The sequence below is a fragment of the Stomoxys calcitrans genome, chromosome 1 (genome assembly GCF_963082655.1).
Source record: "Stomoxys calcitrans chromosome 1, idStoCalc2.1, whole genome shotgun sequence".
Taxonomy (NCBI): Eukaryota; Metazoa; Arthropoda; class Insecta; order Diptera; family Muscidae; genus Stomoxys; species Stomoxys calcitrans.
Window position 1 is genome coordinate 26,262,940 of NC_081552.1, and position 19,600 is coordinate 26,282,539.

General features: G+C 39.1%; 1 protein-coding gene across 3 annotated transcripts in view; it reads right to left on the reverse strand.

Annotated features, from left to right (window-relative positions):
* LOC106094994 (cysteine-rich motor neuron 1 protein) overlaps positions 1–19,600 on the reverse strand; it is a 410,024-nt gene that overhangs the window by 99,205 nt on the left and 291,219 nt on the right. For all 3 annotated transcript variants that reach the window (XM_059369755.1, XM_059369751.1, XM_059369758.1), the window contains one exon: positions 13,698–13,909. In XM_059369755.1, coding sequence (XP_059225738.1) covers positions 13,698–13,909 — 212 coding nt within the window. The remainder of the gene's footprint in view (positions 1–13,697; positions 13,910–19,600) is intronic.

Consider the following 19,600-nt stretch of genomic DNA (forward strand, 5'->3'; position numbering starts at 1 on the left):
GATATTGTATGAAGAATAACACAGTGTCCATTGCCGCCACATGACTAATGAGAAAGCTCCCTTAACCTCACGGCTGTGGTCGCTACAATTTGGGTAGCCACAATGTCCAGAGGAATAAGATGTAGCATTAAACTCTGTGCTTCAGATGGTATCGTTTTCAATGCGTGATGCACAAACATCATGGATTCGGTTAAGTATTGAGCAGTAGGTGGACTTTTGAAGCGCAGTCCAGCAGACCACAAGACCATATAGCATTAAAGGTCTGACAACTGCAGTATATACACAATGCATGACACGCGGTCTAAACCCCCTACTTTTACCAATGGTTCTCTTGCAGGTGTATAGGGCATGTCTTTCTTGCCCTTTCCAAAATGTTGAGTTTGAAGTTCAATTTCCTGTCCGCCAATACACCCAGTGTTTGCTTTTTTATGACTTCCAACAACTGCGATAAATATGGTTCAAATCGAAACATAACCTGATGTAGCTGCCATATAAACCGTTCTGGGACCTTGTGTTCTAAAGACTCTAGAGGGCGCAATTCTTATCTGATTTGGCGGAAATTTTGTACAACTGCTTCCCCATGATCTTCAACATACGTGTTCAATATGGTCTTCATTGATCTCTAGCCTGATACATCTCCCATATAAACCGATCTCCCCATTATACTTCTTGAACCCCTACCAGGCGCAATTCTTATCCGAATGGACTGAAATATTACCCAATGACTTCTACTGTGGTCTTCAACATTTAATTTATTTATGGTCCGAATCGGACTATAACTTTATATATCTCCAATAGCATAACAACTCTTTTTTATACCCACCACCGAAGGATGGGGGTATATTCATTTTGTCATTCCGTTTGCAACACTTCGAAATATCCATTTCCGACCCTATAAAGTATATATATTCTTGATCAGCGTAAAAATCTAAGACGATCTAGACATGTCCGTCCGTCTGTCCGTCTGTCTGTTGAAATCACGCTACAGTCTTTAAAAATAGAGATATTGAGCTGAAATTTTGTACAGATTCTTTTTTTGTCCATAAGCAGGTTAAGTTCGAAGATGGGCTATATCGGACTATATCTTGATATAGCCCCCATATAGACCGATCCGCCGATTTAGGGTCTTAGGCCCATAAAAGCCACATTTATGGTCCGATTTTGTTGAAATTTGGGACAGTGAGATGTGTTAGGCCCTTCGACATCCTTTGTCAATTTGGCTCAGATCGGTCCAGATTTGGATATAGCTGCCATATAGACCGATCCTCCGATTTAGGGTCTAAGGCCCATAAAAGCCACATTTATTATCCGATTTTGCTGAAATGTGGGACAGTGAGTTGTCTTAGGCCCTTGGACTTCCTCCGTTAAATTCGCCCAGATCGGTTAAGATTTGGATATAGCTGCCATATAGACCGATCCTCCGGTTTAGGGTCTTAGGCCCACAAAAGCCACATTTATTATCCGATTTTGATGAAATTCGGGGGAGTGAATTGTATAATGCCCATCGACATCCTTCGTTAATTTGGCTCAGATCGGTCCAGATTTGGATATAGCTGCCATATAGATCGATCCTCCGATTTATGATGTAAGGCCCATAAAAGCCACATTCATTATCCGATTTTGCTGAAATTTGGACAGTGAGTTGTGTTAGGCCATTTGACATACTTCTTCGCACAGATCGATCCAGATTTGGATATAGCTGCCATATAGACCGATATCTAGGTTTTAAGTTTTGGGGCCATAAAAGACGCATTTATTGTCCGATGTCGCTGAAATTTGAGACAGTGAGTTTGGTTAGGCTCTTCGACGTCCTTCTTCATTTGTGCCCAGATCGGTCCAGATTTGTATATAGCTGCCATATAGACCGATCTCACGATTTAAGGTTTAGGGCCCATAAAAGAGGCATTTATTGTCCGATTTCGCCGAAATTTGGGACAGTGCTTAGTGTTAAGCTCTTCGACGTGTTTATGCAACTTGGCCCAAATCGATTCAGATTTGGATATAGCTGCCATGTAGACCAGTATCTCGATTTAAAGTCTTGGCCCCATAAAAGGCGCATTTATAATCCGATTTCACTGAAATTTGACACAGCGAGTTATGTTCGGCTTTTCGACATCCGTGTCGTATATAGTTCAGATCGGCATGAGGTATATGAGTATAAGGTATGAAATTTTCACCGAATTTTGTTGAAAGGTGGTTTACTTATATACCCGAGGTGGTGGGTATCCAAAGTTCGGCCCGGCCGAACTTAACGCCTTTTTACATCTCCCATATAAACCGATCTCCCCATTATACTTCTTGAGCCCCTACCAGGCGCAATTCTTATCCTAATGGACTGAAATATTACCCAATGACTTCTACTATGGTCTTCAACATTTAATTTATTTATGGTCCGAATCGGACTATAACTTTATATATCTCCAATCGCATAACAACTCTTTTTCATTATTCTTTGTTTGCCTAAAAAGAGATACCGCTCAAAGAACTCGACAAATGTGATCCATGGAGGAGGGTATACAAGGTTCGTTGTGCAAATGTTTGAGATTATCAATTGATAAATGAGTTATTAAAGACCTTGAAAGTGAAAATCGGGAGATGCATGCATATGGGATCTACATCTAAAACTAAACAAATTTCTATAAAATTCATCAGTCATTAGAAGAATTATAAGAGAAACCCTTATGCCAAATTTTGTGAAGATCGGTTAACAAATTACTAAATTATTATTATTCAAAATCTGACGAAAATATATATGGGAGCTAAATCTAAAACAGAACCGATTTCCATTAAATTCATCAGCAATACCGGGAGTCATAAGGTAATCCTTTTGGGCCAATTTTCTTGTGAATCGGTTAACAAATGATCAAATTATTGCAATACTAATGCAATAATTTGTCGGGCGAGAATATATATGAGAGCAATATCTAAATCTGAATCGATTTCTATGAAATTCACCAATAATGTATAAGAAAAGTTCTCATGCAAAAGTTCATGAATATCGGATTATAAATGACGATTTAATTGCAATTTTAGTCCAAATCGGACTATCATATATATGGGAGCAATTTCTAAATCTAAGCCGATTTCCATGAAATTCACCAATAATGTCGAAATGTATAAGAAAAGTCCTCATGCAAAATTTCGTGAGAATCGTTTTACAAATGACGACATAATTGCAATTTTAGTCCAAGGTTAGGTAAAAGTGGCAGTCCTTTACAGACTCACTTAGACAATTTTAAGTCCATTGTGATGCCACAGTAGCGACCGACCAAGGCTTCTGGCGGGAATCGACCCCTGAACTGGTAATCCACGCACGCCACCAACTAGGCTACCGGGGCGCCTGAGATATATCTAAATCTGAACCGATTTTTTTTTCCAATTTCAGTAGGTTTCGTCTCCAGGCCCAAGAAAATGCTTGTGACAAATTTGAAGACGATCGGATGAAAATTGCAACCTGTATTTTGGGCACAAATTAACATGGACGCACGGACAGACGGACATTGCGTAATCGAAGCAGAAAGTGATTCTGAGTCAATCAGTATGCTTATCAATGGGTCTATCTCTCCCATCTGTGTTACAAACAAAGTCACTAAGTTATAATACCCTCTACCACAGTAGTGGTGTGGGGTTTAAAAATAAACTTACGGCGATAAGCCCAGTACTTATGAAATCAGATGCGGTTATATATAAAAGTCATTAAAATCCAATTTTCTTCGTTAATGGTCATAAAGTATTAACAAATTGATTTTTTTTTTTTGTTATAAAAGCATAGTGGCTTACGAAATATTAAGTGTAATTTTTTATTTTTTTTAAACATTTTGTTACAAAAATTAAACAAGTAAGAGCGTGCTAAGTTCGGCCGGGCCGAATCTTATATACCCTCCACCATTGATCGCATTTGTCGAGTTCTATGCGCGGTATCTCTTTTTAGACAAACATAGAATATTGAATAAGAACTGTTATCCTATTGGAGCTATATCAAGTTATAGTCCGATTCGGACCATAAATGAATGCTGATTGACATTGTAGAAGTCATTGTGTAATATTTCAGTTCATTTGGATAAGGATTGCGCCTTGTAGGGGCTCAAGAAGCAAAATCGGGAGATCGGTTTATATGGGAGCTGTATCAAGCTATCAATCGATTCAGACCATACTAGACACGTATGTCGAAGGTCATGAGAGAAGCCCTTGTACAAAATTTCAGCCAAATCCGATGAGAATTGGGCCCTCTAAAGGTTCAAGAAGTCAAGATTCCAGATCGGTTTATGTGGCAGCTATATCAGGTTCTATATCGATTTACGCCATACTTAGCACAGTTATTGGAAGTCATAACATGCAAAATTTCAGCCAAAGCGGATTAGAATTGCGCGGTTTATATGACAGCTATACCAGATTATAAACCGATTTGAATCATACTTAGCACAGTTTTTGAAAGTAATACCAAAATACTACGTGCAAAATTTTAGTTAAATCGGACGATAATTGCGCTCTCTATAGGCTCAAGAAGTCAAGACCCCAGATCGGTTTATATGACAGCTATACCAGATTATGAACCGATTTAAACCATACTTGGCACAATTGTTGGATATAATAACGAAACACGTCGTGCAAAATTTCATTCAAATCGGATTAGAATTGCGCACTCTAGAGGCTAAAGAAGTCAAGACCCAAGATCGGTTTATATGGCAGCTATATCAGGTTATGGACCGATTTGAACCATACTTAGCACACTTGTTGGATATCATAACAAAACACGTCGTGCAATCGGATAAGAATTGCGCACTCTAGAGGCTCAAGAAGTCAACACCCAAGATCGGTTTATATGGCAGCTATATCAGGTTATGCACCGATTTGAACCATACTTAGCACACTTGTTGGATATCATAACAAAACACGTAGTGCAAAATTTCATCGCAATCGGATAAGATTTGCGCCTTCTAGAGGTTCAAGAAGTCAAGACCCAAGATCGGTTTATATGGCAGCTATATCAAAACATGGACCGATATGGCCCATTTACAATACCAACCGACCTACACTAATAGGAAGTATTTGTGCAAAATTTCAAGCGTCTATCTCTACTCCTTCGGAAGTTAGCGTACTTTCGACAGACAGACGGACGGACGGACAGAATGGACGGACGGACAGACTGACGGACATTGCGACGATCAAGAATATATATATATATATATGGGGTCTCAGACGAATATTTCGAGTAGTTACAAACAGATCTCCATCCTATGGTGGAGGGTATAAAAATATTTTATGCTCAGAGTCGAGTAAAAATTGCTCCACTCCACAGCCCTGGTTCATGTGCAAATTTGCATTATAGTTCTAAATATTTTTATTATGCCAGAATTCAGAGACTTTAATAATTGAACAATCGCTTTAATGGTTGGAAATACCATTGAATTGGCTTACAAACCTCGTTTTTGGGTTTTAACCATAACCTTTTAATTGAATTTCTCTTGAAACTGTAAATACTTGTCACCCTCTTCAACAGAATGCATCAGATAGCTGATAGTTATGTTGTCCTGCTCTGCCTATGTGTGGTCAACACTTTACTCACGTTGTAATGCAATAACAATAAACGAAATGAATAAAATAGTGTCGCACGCCAATGACATTAACCAGAATTCCCAGATGACAGCAAGATATTGGTGTTCGAGAAATCTCGCATACACAAAAGTGTTAAAGGCAAATGTTGCCATACCCACATGACATCGAATTCAAAAATGCAACCACAACTACATGCACATTTAAACCACATTCTTACGTTTCAAAGTTGTGTGTTTACAATTGCCAATACAAGATTGCGCCATATATGGAACTATAATAAAATTTTAAATGTTTAAGTGTGTGTGTGTGCATTTGTCTTGCAGTAGTTACAGGAAATTCTGGCGGAACTGACTCAGCTGAGTTGTGGTAAAGATAATTCAAATCGCCCATGACAATGATTTCGAAGTATTAACCACATACTGATTTTACGAAAAGATGTTCTGCTAGCTCAGTTCTTATATTTCAGACCACATAATGGGAAATGCCTTGCGGAAAATGACAATTGAATTGATGTCAAAATATCTTGGCATTAAACTCAATCATAAAGAATTCATATTCTCTAGAAATGCGCAGAAAACCTCAATTATACTCCTACTAGGAAATGCGGAAATCTTTCTTAAGAAATATCTATCAACTGTCTTGGTATGAAAAAAAAAAAAAAATATCCAGCAAAATGAAGTGAAAGAGTTAATTTTCGAGAGGAGCTTAATAATCGAAAATTTTTATACAATGGAAAAATGAAAGCCACAGGAGATACACCACACCAACCATGATTTGACGCGTTTCGACCCCTGGGTAAGGAGGAGGGGAGGGGCGTAGGTAATCATCAGAAATCTTTAGGTGTGAGGGCTTCAAATGTCGAACATTGGTAGGTTGTATTTATTTCGAAGAAATAACCTCTATGAAATGCATAAAACACTCCAACCAATCCTGACACTTTGTCCTATTGGCTGTGTCACTTTTCCAAATGTCATTAAGCACAACTTTAAAGACATATTCACAAATCATTAGAAAAATGTTCTTCGCCCAAACAGGCAAATAAACATTTAAATTGAAAATTATTTTAAAAGAATAGCATTTTATTGGAAAATGTATTAAGCCTCCCGACATCCGACTCCAATATGGTTTAGATCGGACTATATTTAGATATAGCTGTCATATAGACAAAAGTTAAGATCCCAGATCGGGTTCTATCGTAGCTATATCAGGTTATGGATCGATTTGAATACATGGCACAGTTGTTGAAGGTAATAACAAACAACTTCATGCAAAATTTCAGCCAAATCGGATGAGAATTGCGCCCTCTATTGGCTCAAGAAGTCAAGATCCAAGATCAGTAAATATGACAGCAACATCAGGTTATAGACCGATTTGAACCATACATAGCACAGTTTTTGGAAGTAAAAAAAAAACGAAAACATTTCATGTACAATTTCAGCCAAATCGGTTAAGAAATGCGCCCTCTAGTGGTTCAAGAAGTCAAGTTGTGAACCATTTTAAACTATACTTAGCACAGTTGATGGAAGTCATAATGAAACACTTCGTGCCAAATTTCAGCCAAATCGGATGAGAATTGTGCCCTCTAGTGGCTCAAGAAGTTAGGATCCATGATCGGTTTATACGGTAGCTACTAGCTGACCCGGGCCCACTCCGCAGCGCATTCTTTTACTTTATATGGAACAAAAGTTTCCTTGGAATATTTATTTTCGACAATTAAAGATCTTTTAGTGAAATACCATGCTACGAAAATAGTTTATCGCTTGACTAACAGTTTAACAGTATAAGTGCCTTAATCTGAATCCCATATGATCTTTATTGGTCTACGAATTAAAGTTTGGATGTAAGGTGTGCTCCATTCTTAAAATACTTAATTTCTGCCCGATATTCTCATGATGTCCAATTTAGTGGTGATTTAGGGGGAGGCGGTCCCCAAGATACTTGACCCTGAAAAAATATCAGCATCGTGCTCTTCTCTCAAATACCTTTTATTTAAACCCCATATTGCCATTGGCTTAAGAGGTGTTTACAGGATGAGGCATCCCCCAAACATATGGCCCCAAAATAGGTTATCAAATTCGTTTTCTAATCTCAAATACCTTTCATTTGAGCCACATATAGGCATGGTTGAAAAAAAAAATTTTTTTTGAAGGTGTTTTGAGAAAGGGGTGATGCCCTAAATACATGGTCCTACATTTAGATATCAAATTCGTATTCTACTCCCAGAAACCTTTATTTGAGCCCCATATTACGATGGGCACTAAAAAATTGCTGTTTGCGGGGTATTTTGGGTATCAATTTTTGCTTTACCCCCCAATTACTTTCATTTAAGCTCCACATTGACATGGTGGGTACATATTCCCTTTTTGGGGTGGTCCCCCAAACACTAAGCCCGGAAAATATATCAGCAACGTACTCTATTCCCATATATCTATATATCATTTATTTGAACCCCATATTGCCATTGCCCTCAAAATTGGATATCAAATTCGTTTTCTAATCTCATTAAAACTCCTTATTGCAAAAGTCAGCAAATATGTCCGGTTTGGGGTATTGGCCTTAAAAACTATGAATATTTAGTTCCATTCTCTTTAAGACCCAAATTGTCTTGGTGCGCAAATACGTTCTATTTGGGGGTTGTTATGGTGGTGGGACGTCCGCTAGACAGTTGGCCCCTATTGTTGATATCAGATACGTATTCTACTCCCACATACTTTTAATTTCAGCCCCATATTTCCATAGTCGGCAAACATGACCGGCTTGGGGGTGTTTTGGGTGATGGGCGGCCACTCAGTGAGTTGGTCTTGAAAATATATATCGGATTCGTGTACCACTTTAAAAACCCTCTTATTTGAGCCTCATATTGCAAATAGTCAGAAAATACTTTTTATTTGGGTTGTGTTGTGGGGTGGGGTGGCCCCATAGACACTTTTCGCGAATATTGATATCAAATATGTGCTTTACTCCCAAAGACATTTCATTTGAGCCCCATATTGCTATGGTCGTAAATTTGTCCCCTTTGGCGGATGTTTTTGGAGAAAGGTGGCCCCACAAACACTTGGTCTCATGTTTGGATACCAGATTCGTATTCTACATTTAAACACCTTTTATATAAGCCCCATATTCCCATGGTCAGTAAATATGTCCAGTTTGGGGGGTGTTTTGGGGAAGGGGTGGACCCCCAGAAACGTGGCCCCATATTTGGATATCGGATTCGTATTCTACTCGCAAATACCTTTCATTTGAGTCCCATATTGCTATGGTTGTAAATTTGTCCCCTTTGGGGGATGTTTTTGGTGAGAGGCGTCCCCTCAAACACTTGGTCCCACATTTGGATATCAGATTCGTATTCTACTCGCAAATACCTTTCATTTGAGTCCCATATTACCATGATCAGTAAATATGTCCGATTTAGGGGTGTTTTGGGGGTTGGGTGGTGTTGTGGGGGTGGGGTGGCCCCATACACACTTTTCCAGAATATTGATATCAGATTTGTGCTTTACTCCTAAAGACCTTTCTTTTGAGCCCCATGTGGCTATGGTCGTATATATGTTCCCTTTGGGGGAGGTTTTTGGGGAGAGGCGGCCCCCCAAACACTTGGTCTCATATTTGGAAATCAGATTCTAATTCTACACTCAAATACCTTTTATTTAAGCCCCATATTCCCATGGTTAGTAAATAGTTCTTGTTTGGGGGTGTTTTAGGGAAGGGGTGGACCCCCAGAAACGTGGTCCCACATTTGGATATCAGATTCGTATTCTACTCGCAAATACCTTTCATTTGAGTCCCATATTGCCATTGTCGGTAAATATGTCCGATTAAGGGGTGTTTTGGGGGTTGGGGTGGTCCACCTAACACTTGGTCCGAAAATTGGATATTAGATACGTTTTCTAATCTTGAATACCTTTCATTTGAGTCCCATATTGTCGTGATTGGCCTAAATATATGGTTGGTAGGATTTAGGGTGGGGCAGCCCCCCTAGGTACCCCACCCGAAATTTGGACACGAAATTTTTGTTTTTAGGGTACTATATGAGAGCACACAAAATTTCGCTTAAATCGCACCACCAATCTCCGAGATCTGGCGTTTCTGAAAATTAGGGAAAGGGCGAGGGTCCGCCCCCTTCAGATATCAAAAAATTTAGTACCCTATTTTTACCACGGGGTCATTATGCACCATCTGTGAAAATTTCAAGAAAATCGGTTCAGCCGTTTCTGAGTCTATAAGGAACACACAAACATACAAACAAATCTACAAACAAATACAAATTGATTTTTATACCCTCCACCATAAGATGGGAGGTATACTAATTTCGTCATTCCGTTTGTAACTGCTTGAAATATTCGTCTGAGACCCCATTAAGTGTATAATTTTTGATCGTCGCGACATTTTATGTCGATCTACCCATGTCCGTCCGTCTGTCTGTCCGTCCGTCCGTCTGTCTGCCGAAAGCACGCTAACTTCCGATGGAGTAAAGCTAGCCGCTTGAAATTTTGCACAAATACTTCCTATTAGTGTAGGTCGGTTGGTATTGTAAATGGGCCATATCGGTCGATGTTTTGATATAGCTGCCATATAAACCGATATTGGGTCTTGACTTTTTGAGCCTCTAGAGTGCGCAATTCTTATCCGATTGGAATGAAATTTTGCACGACGTGTTTTGTTATGATATCCAACAACTTTGCCAAGTATGGTTCAAATCGGTCCATAATCTGATATAGCTGCCATTCAAACCGATCTTGGGTCTTGATTTCTTGAGCCTCTAGAGTGCGCAATTCTTATCCGATTGGAATGAAATTTCACACGACGTGTTTTGTTGTGATATCCAAACACTGTGCCAAGTATGGTTCAAATCGGTTCATAACCTGATATAGCTGCCATATAAACCGATCTGGGGTCTTGACTTCTTGAGCCTCTAGAGTGCGCAATTCTTATCCAATTTGAATGAATTTTGGCACGTAGTATTTTGTTGTGATATCCAACAACTGTGCCAAATTTGGTTTAAATCGGTCCATAACCTGATATAGCTGTCATATAAACCGATCTTGGGTCTTGACTTCTTGAACCTCTAGAGGGCGCAATTCTTATCCAATTGGGATGAAATTTTGCACGAAGTATTTTGTTATGATATCCAACAACTGTGCCGAATATGGATCAAATCGGTTCATAACCTGATATAGCTGTCATATAAACAGATCTGTGGACTTGACTTCTTGAGCTTCTAGAGGGCGTGCTAAGTTCGGCCGGACCGAATTTTATATACCCTCCACCATGAATCGCATTTGTCGAGTTCTTTTCCCGGCACCTCTTCTTAGGCAAAAAAGGATATAAGAAAAGATTTGCTCTGCTATTAGAGCGATATCAAGATATGGTCCAGTTTGGACCACAATTAAATTACGTGTTGGAGAACTGTATAAAATGTCAGCCAATTCGTATAAGAATTGCGCCCTTTGGAGGCTCAAGATATAAAACAGAGAGATCGATTTATATGGGAGCTGTATGGGGCTATGGACCGATTCAGACCATAATAAACACGTATGTTAATGGTCACGAGATAATCCGTCGTACAAAATTTCAGGCAAATCGGATAATAATTGCGACCTCTAGAGGCTCAAGAAGTCAAGATCCCAGATCGGTTTATATGGCAGCTATATCAGGTTATGAACCGATTTGAACCTTATTTGATACAATTGTTGAAAGTAAGAATAAAATACTTCATGAAAAATTTCAGCCAAATCGGATAGGAATTGCGCCTTCTAGAGGCTCAAGAAGTCAAGTCCCCAGATCTGTTTATATGACAGCTATATCAGGTTATGAACCGAATTAAACCACACTTGGCACAGTTGTTGGATATCACAACAAAAGACTTCGTGCAAAAATGCAAAAATGCATTCAAATCGGATAAGAATTGCGCCCTCTAGAGGCTCAAGAAGTCAAGACCCAAGATCGGTTTATATGACAGCTATATCAGGTTATGAACCGAATTGAACCACACTTGGCACAGTTATTGGATATCATAACAAAACACGTCGTGCAAAGTTCCATTCCAATCGGATAAGAATTGCAAACTCTAGAGGCTCAAGAAGTCAAGACCCAAGATCGGTTTATATGGCAGCTATATCAGGTTATGGACCGATTTGAACCATACTTGGCACAGTTGTTGGATATCATAACAAAATACTACGTGCCAAAATTCATTCAAATTGGATAAGAATTGCGCCCTCTAGAGGCTCAAGAAATCAAGACCCAAGATCGGTTTATATGACAGCTATATAAGGTTATGAACCGATTTGAACCATACTTGGCGCAGTTGTTGGATATCGTAACTAAACACGTCGTACAAAATTTTATTCCAATCGGATAAGAATTGCGCACTCTAGAGGCTCAAGAAGTCAAGACCCAAGATCGGTTTATATGACAGCTATATCAGGTTATGGACCGATTTGAACCATACTTGGCACAGTTATTGGATACGGACGGACGGACAGACGGACGGACATGGCTAGATCGACATAAAATGTCGCGACAATCGAGAATATATATACTTTATGGGGTCTCAGACGAATATTTCGAGTAGTTACAAACAGAATGACGAAATTAGTATACCCCCCATCTTATGGTGGAGAGTATAAAAATTAAAAAAACAAGTAAGTGCGCGCTAAGTTCGGCCGGGCCGAATCTTACATACCCTCCACCTTGGATCGTATTTGTATGGCGGTATATCTTTTTAGGCAAACAAAGATTATTGAATATGAACTGTTTTGCTATTGGAGCTATATCAGGTTATAGTCCGATTTGGATCATAAATCAAATGATTGCTAAACATTGTAGAAGTCATTGTGTTTTGTGTATTTCTGTCCTTTCGGATTGTGTTTGTGCCCCTTATAGGGGCAAAATCGGGAGATCGATTTATACGGGAGCTGTATCAAGCTATAAATCGATTCAGATCATATTAGACACAAATGTTGAAGGTCATGAGAGAAGCCTTTGTACGAAATTCTGCCAAATCGGATGAAAATTGCGCCCTTTAGAGGCCCAAAAAGTTAAGATTCCAGATCGGTTTATATGGCAGCTATATCAAGTTATAAACCGATTTGAATCGTACTTGGCATAGTTGTTGGAAGTGATACCAAAACATCACGTGCAAAATTTCACTCAAATCGGAGGAGAAGTGCGCCCTCTAGAGGCTCAAGAAGTCTAGACCCAAAATCGGTTTATATGGGAGCTATATCAAAACCTGGACCAATTTGGACCATTTACAATCCCAACTGACCTACACTAATAAAAATATTTGTGCAAAATTTCAAGCGCCTAGCTTTACTCTCAGACGTATATTTCGAGGTGTAACAAACACAATGACAAAATTAGTATACCCCTATCCTATGGCGGAGGGTATAAAAATTAAAAATGTGGCGTCGTCAATGCAATGAGCAGAAGCAATAAAATTCTGGCTTTATAAAATATTTTCGAGGTAGGCGGGTCAAAGTTTGTCTTTAGAACATTTATCACTGAAGTATAGTCTTAAGAAATAAAAACATTAAAATGGAATTTTAGAAAAACGTTGTTTATATGAAAAATTTGGGAAATTGAGGGAAAATTTAAATGAAATTTTTGGTTCCGGGCAGATGTGAATGTTATGCTAAATTATTATTATTTAATCTTTAGAGAAAACTTGATGAAGTTTTGTCTTTAAAAATATTACGCTGAAAATTTGTCTTTAGAAAAAATTTCATTAAAATTTGTTTCTGAAAAGAATTTTCATTAAAATTTTAAATTTAAGACAAAAAAAATTTGAAGTTGTCCTGGTCTGATCAAAATTTTCTCTATTTTAGAATAAATTTAATGTAATTTTTTTTCTATAGACAAAATCATTTTGGGGTGGGTTCGGGCCCGGGCCAGAGGCCCCACTGGTTACGTCCCTGACTCCCCTTATAAACGGGTTTCTCGATTATCTTTGTTCGGTTCCTAAAAGCTTTAATTTTTGCTGGTTTGACAGAAGTTTGGTATATAGAATAAAACTATGCCCTTCATCTAAATTTAGTTTGTAAAAATTTTTATCAGAACTCATGGTGGTGGGTTCCAAAGATTCGGACCAGCGGAACGCCTTTTTAATTGTTTTTTTTTTTTTTTTAAGTTCTACTTACCTCGAGCGTTTTAAAGTGCCATCGTAAAATTCTTGACCCCGAACCGGTGTTCACTTGATTGCGACATACTTTTAACGTTGGCCAACAATGACAGCGTTTGTCGATGATCTCGCACCCTTTTTTAATTCGTATTCTCTCTGATTTTGTACAATTTTCATGATGCAAATGATGATGATATGATGTAGATGTTGGGGTACTGGAAAATGATAAATCTGTAAAGAAAATGGACAAAATGTAAGATAAGAAAATTGGAATATGAGACATTCTACAAAAGATAGCTAACAATACACAAAATATTGAAAAAATTTTACCATAGGATAGGGGGTATATTCATTTAGTAACTTTTATACCCAACACCTAAGGATAGGGGTATATTCATTTTGTCATTCCGTTGGCAACACATCGAAATATCCATTTCCGAGTATATATAGTCTTGATCACCTTAAAAATCTAAGACGATCTAGCCATGTCCGTCTGTCTGATGAAATCACGCTACAATCTTTAAAAATAAAGCTTTTGAGCTGAAATGTTGCACAGATTCTTTTTTATACCCACCACCGACGGATGGGGGTATATTCATTTTGTCATTCCGTTTGCAACACATCGAAATATCCATTTCCGACATTATAAAGTATATATATTCTTGATCAGCGTAAAAATCTAAGACGATCTAGACATGTCCGTCCGTCTGTCCGTCTGTCTGTTGAAATCACGCTACAGTCTTCTAAAATAGAGATATTGAGCTGAAATTTTGCCCAGGTTTTTTGTTTGTCCATAAGCAGGTTAAGTTCGAAGATGGGCTATATCGGACTATATCTTGATATAGGCCCCATATAGACCGATCCGCCGATTTAGGGTTTTAGGCCAATAAAGGCAACATTTATTATCCGATTTTGCTGAAATTTGGGGCAGTGAGTTGTGTTAGGGCCTTCGACATCTTCCGTCAATACGGCTCAGATCGGTCCAGATATTGATATAGCTGCCATATAGACCGATCCTCCGATTTAGGGTCTTAGGCCCATAAAAGCCGCATTTATTATCGGAATTTGCTGAAATTCGGGACAGTGAGTTGTGTTAGGCCCTTCGACATCCTCCGTCAATTTGGCCCAGATCTGTTTAGATTTGGATATAGCTGCCATATAGACCGATCCTCCGATTTAGGGTCATAGACCCATAAAAGCTACATTTATTATCCGATTTTGCTGAAATTTGGGACAGTGAGTTGTGTTAGGCCCTTCGACGTCCTTCGTCAATACCGCTCAGATCGGTTCAGATTTGAATATAGCTGCCATATAGACCGATCCTCCGATTTAGGGTCATAGACCCATAAAAGCTAAATTTATTATCTGATTTTGCTGAAATTTGGGACAGTGAGTTGTGTTAGGCTCTTCGACATCGTCCGTCAATATAGCTCAGAACGGTTCAGATTTGGATATAGCTGCCATATAGACCGATTCTCCAATTTAGGGTCTTAGGCCCATAAAAGCCGCATTTATTATCCCATGTTGAGAAAATTTGGGACAGTGAGTTGCATTAGGCCCTTCAACGTCCTCCGTCAATTTGGCTCAGATCGGTTCAGATTTGGATATAGCTGCCATATAGACCGATCTCTCGGTTTTAGGTTTTGGGTCCATAAAAAGCGCATTTATTGTCCGATGTTGCCGAAATTTGGGACAAAGAGTTAAGTTAAGCCCCTCCACATATTTCTGCAATTTAGTCTAGATCGATCAAGATTTGCATATAGCTGCCATATAAACCGATCTCTCGATTTAAAGTCTTGGCCCCATAAAAGGCGCATTTTAATCCGATTGCACTGAAATTTGACATACTGACTTATGTTATGGTTTTCGACATCCGTGTCGTATATAGTTCAGATCAGTTTATTTTTAGATATAACTACTAAAAAGACCAATATTTTGTTATATACAATTGAACAATAACTTTTACTTATTAGTATCTGGTCCAAATCGGAACATAGGTGCTATGGGGCATAAGGTATGAATTTTGCACCGGATTTTGAGGAAAGGTGCTTCACATATATATCCGAGGTGGTGGGTATCCAAAGTTCGGCCCGGCCTTTTTACTTGTTTTGTCCATAAGCAGGTTAAGTTCGAGGATAGACTATGTCTTTGTCTCTAGCCCCCATATAGACCGATCCGCCGATTTAGGGTCTTAGGCCCATAAAAGTGTTAGGCCTTCCGACGTTCTTCTTCAATTTGGCCTAGATTGGTCCAGATTTGGATATAGCTGCCATAGAGGCCGATCTCTCGATTTAAGGTTTTGGCTCCATAAAAGGCTTATTAATTGTCCGATTTCTCCGAAATTCGGGACAGTGAGTTGCGTTAGGCCCTTCGTCATCCTTCTTCAATCTGGCCCATTTCGGTTTGGATTTGGATATAGCTGCCATACAGACCGATCTCTCAATTTCAGGTTTTGGACCTATAAAAGGTGCATTTATTGTCGGATGCCGTTGAAATTTGGGACAGTGAGTTAGGTTAGGCCCCCCGACATCTTTCTGCAATATGGCCAAGATCGCATCAGATTTGGATATAGATGGCATATAGACCGATCTCTCGAATTAAAATCTTCTCCCTATAAAAGGCGCATTTATAATCTGATTTTGCTGAAATTTGACACATTGTCTTATGTTAAGCTTTTCGATATCCGTGTCATATATCGTTCAAATCGGTATATATTTGGCCAATATTTTGTTATACAAAATTAAACATTGACTTGTACTTATTAGACTACTCAATATCCGTGTCGAATTTGGCCCAAATCGGATCATATTTTTGGATATAGCTGCTATGGGGGCATAAATTAAGCATTTTTCACCAGATTATGACGAAAGGTGGTTTACATATATACCTGAGGTGGTGGGTATCTAAAATTCGGCCGGGAACTTTTATTTGTTTTTGCAACACATCGTAATGTGGATCTCCGACCACACCTAGTATATACTTGGATATATATTCTTGATCGACGTGAAATTATACGATATTTCAACGACGTCCTTGCGTCTGTCAGTTGCTAGCACGCTAGAGCCTTTAAAAATTATATTATTGAGCTGAAGTCTTGCACGGGCCCGTCTTTCTTTCACACACAGTTTAAGTTCTTTAGCGAGCGAAATCGGTCCATATTTTGTTATATGTAGCTGCCATATAGACGGATATGCCGATTTATGATCTTGAGCCTGCAAAAGATACATTTATTATCCTTTGAAATTTATTTGCAATAAAATTTCCAAATTGCCAAATATGGTCCCGTTCAGACTATATCTAGGCATTGGGGGCATATGGATCGATCTCCCTGTGTAGGGTCCTAAGATCATAACACACGCATTTATAACATGATTTGGGTTAAATTTGAAGCAGTGAGTTATATAAGGCCTCTAAAAAACCGAACCGAATATGGTCCAGATAGGACTTAATTTGAATATAGCTGCCATATAAACCTATAGGGCGATTTAGGGTCTTAAGCCCACAAGAGTCTCAATTATTAACCGATTTCGCTCAAACTTGGAAAAGTGAGTTCAATTTGACCCCTTAAACACCAAGCTAAGTATGGTCGTAATCGGACTATATTTATATTACAGCTGTCATATAGACCGATCTCCCGGTAAAGGTTCTTAGGGCCATACTAGGCGCATATAAAACGCGATTTCTCTGAAATTTAAAACCATTAGTTGTATTAGGACTTTCAATATTTAAATCAAATGGTTTTAGCCCCCCCCCCAAAATGCTGGACTGGCTTCGCTAATGGCTGCCATATATACCGATCTGACAATTTAGGGTCTTCAATCCAAAGAAGGCGCATTTATGACCCGATTTCGCTGAAATTTGAATCTTATAAAGGGAGATTTTTTAGCTATTATCTGTTTGGCAATACTAGTGTAAACAGCTTACGCATGTTTCTTGTTATGTTTCACTGTTAAATATCTTCGGTTTAGTCGATAATTTAACCATGAATCGTCTTACAAACGAACAACGCTTCCAAATTATAGAATTTCATTATCAAGATGCGTGCTCTGTTGAAAACCTTCATCGTGTGCTTTTTCCATTTTATGGTCAGAGCAAATTTTTGGCTCAATGGGAACGTAAATAAGCAGAATGGTCGATTTTGGAGTGAAGATCAGCCACAAGCATTGCAAGAGCTAAAAAGTCACAGTTTGGCGCGGTTTATGGGCTAGTGGCATCATTGAACCGTACTTGACGTACAACTTCAGTGCCAGGTTTTATCCGAATAGGTCAATATGCCTATATAGGCCCCCCGAGTACCTATATCCCGATATGTCTTCTTGAGACCCAAATAATTCAATGGAATCTATGCTGTTGGGTATCCAAGATTCGGGCCGGCCGAACTTACCACGCTTTCCTTCTCGTTTCAAAGAAACATTTATATATTACACCCTCCACTATAGGATAGGGGTATACTAATTTTGTCATTCCGTTTGTAACACAACAAGGTAAAGGGTGATTTTTCAAGAGCTATGGGAAAGTTTTTCAAAAAGAAAAATAGCATATCAAAATCAGAAAAATGCATGAAATCATTATATGAATATATATTACGATCCATATAATTAAATGTTTGGAGATTATTTAGTGCAAATATTAACCTTGACTGCGCCTGAAATGGTCCGTTCGCTTAGACCAATTTTGGCATACTCTCTCCTGCATTCCGGCCGGTTTTTTGCCCAGCCGCCTCTATTACCTCCACCACATCTCTGAGAGCTCCGAATGTGGGCATTCCTGCCCGGAAACCATGTTGTCCCATAGAAAGTCAACCCCCCTTCAATCATGGCGTCCTGCAGCCGTGGCTTTGTAAGTCGCTCCCAAAAGCTCGCTAGTCGCATCCAGCATACAGAGTGGCCTGTGAGGGGTATGTGGGATGACCTTTGCTCTTGCTTATAAGCATCAGCTTTTGCCCCTTCAACCTTCGGAAAAACCTCCAACAGGCACCGGTTTAACGTTCTTAGAAATAATTGTAGGCCTATTTGCAATTATCTGCCTAATGTTTAACGTTTAACGTTCTTAGAAGTAATTGTAGGCCTATTTGCAATTATCTGCCTAATGACCCCCTCCGGTATTCCGTGAGAACCGGGAACTTTTTGGCTTTGAAGGCGGCGGCCTCCATTTCTTAGCTCCTCTATCGTGAACGGGTTTTTGTTGTGAGTAGGCTGTTCATAAACTTCATCTTCTCTATGGTCGTGAGGGGGCGAAGAGTGTTTGGACTATATTTTCCACTGTTCTTCCGTCCATCACCGCTTTTGGGCTCCATGTTCCGAGTTTTTGTTTATGTCTTCTTTTAATTCCTCTCACTTTTCTTTCTCACTCCTTTCAATTACGGAAGCCAGTGTTTTTTTTTTGTCCTTCTTATGCAGTTGCTTCGTTGCATGTGCATACTTTGATGGTAATTGGACAACAATTGGCCATGGACAGATGTACCGACATTGTTAAATCGAAGCCGAAAGTGATTCTAAGCCGATGGCTTTTCTTAATAATTGGTCCAGCTAGCCACTCCTTTTGACCGTTGACGTACCCATTAAGCCAAAAATGAGCTACTATAGGTCGAATAAATGCTTCAATGTTGTCTTCCAATGCGTCAGTTGAAGCCGGCTTGTCTTGCAATAAAATGTGCACCGAATTCGCCTCCCAATAAGTTCATTGTTATGCGTGCTGAGTGGCATGTTGCACCGTCTTGAGGAACCACATGTCATGCAAGTCAAGCTCTTGCATTTTGGAAAAAAAAAGTGGATATAATCTCACGATAGCGCTCACCATTCACAGTTACGTTCGCATCATGTTTGAAGAAGTACGGTCCAATGATGCCACCAGCCCTTAAATCGCACAAGACTGAGACTTTTTCTGGATGCATTGGTAGCTCTTGCAATGCTTCTGGCTGAT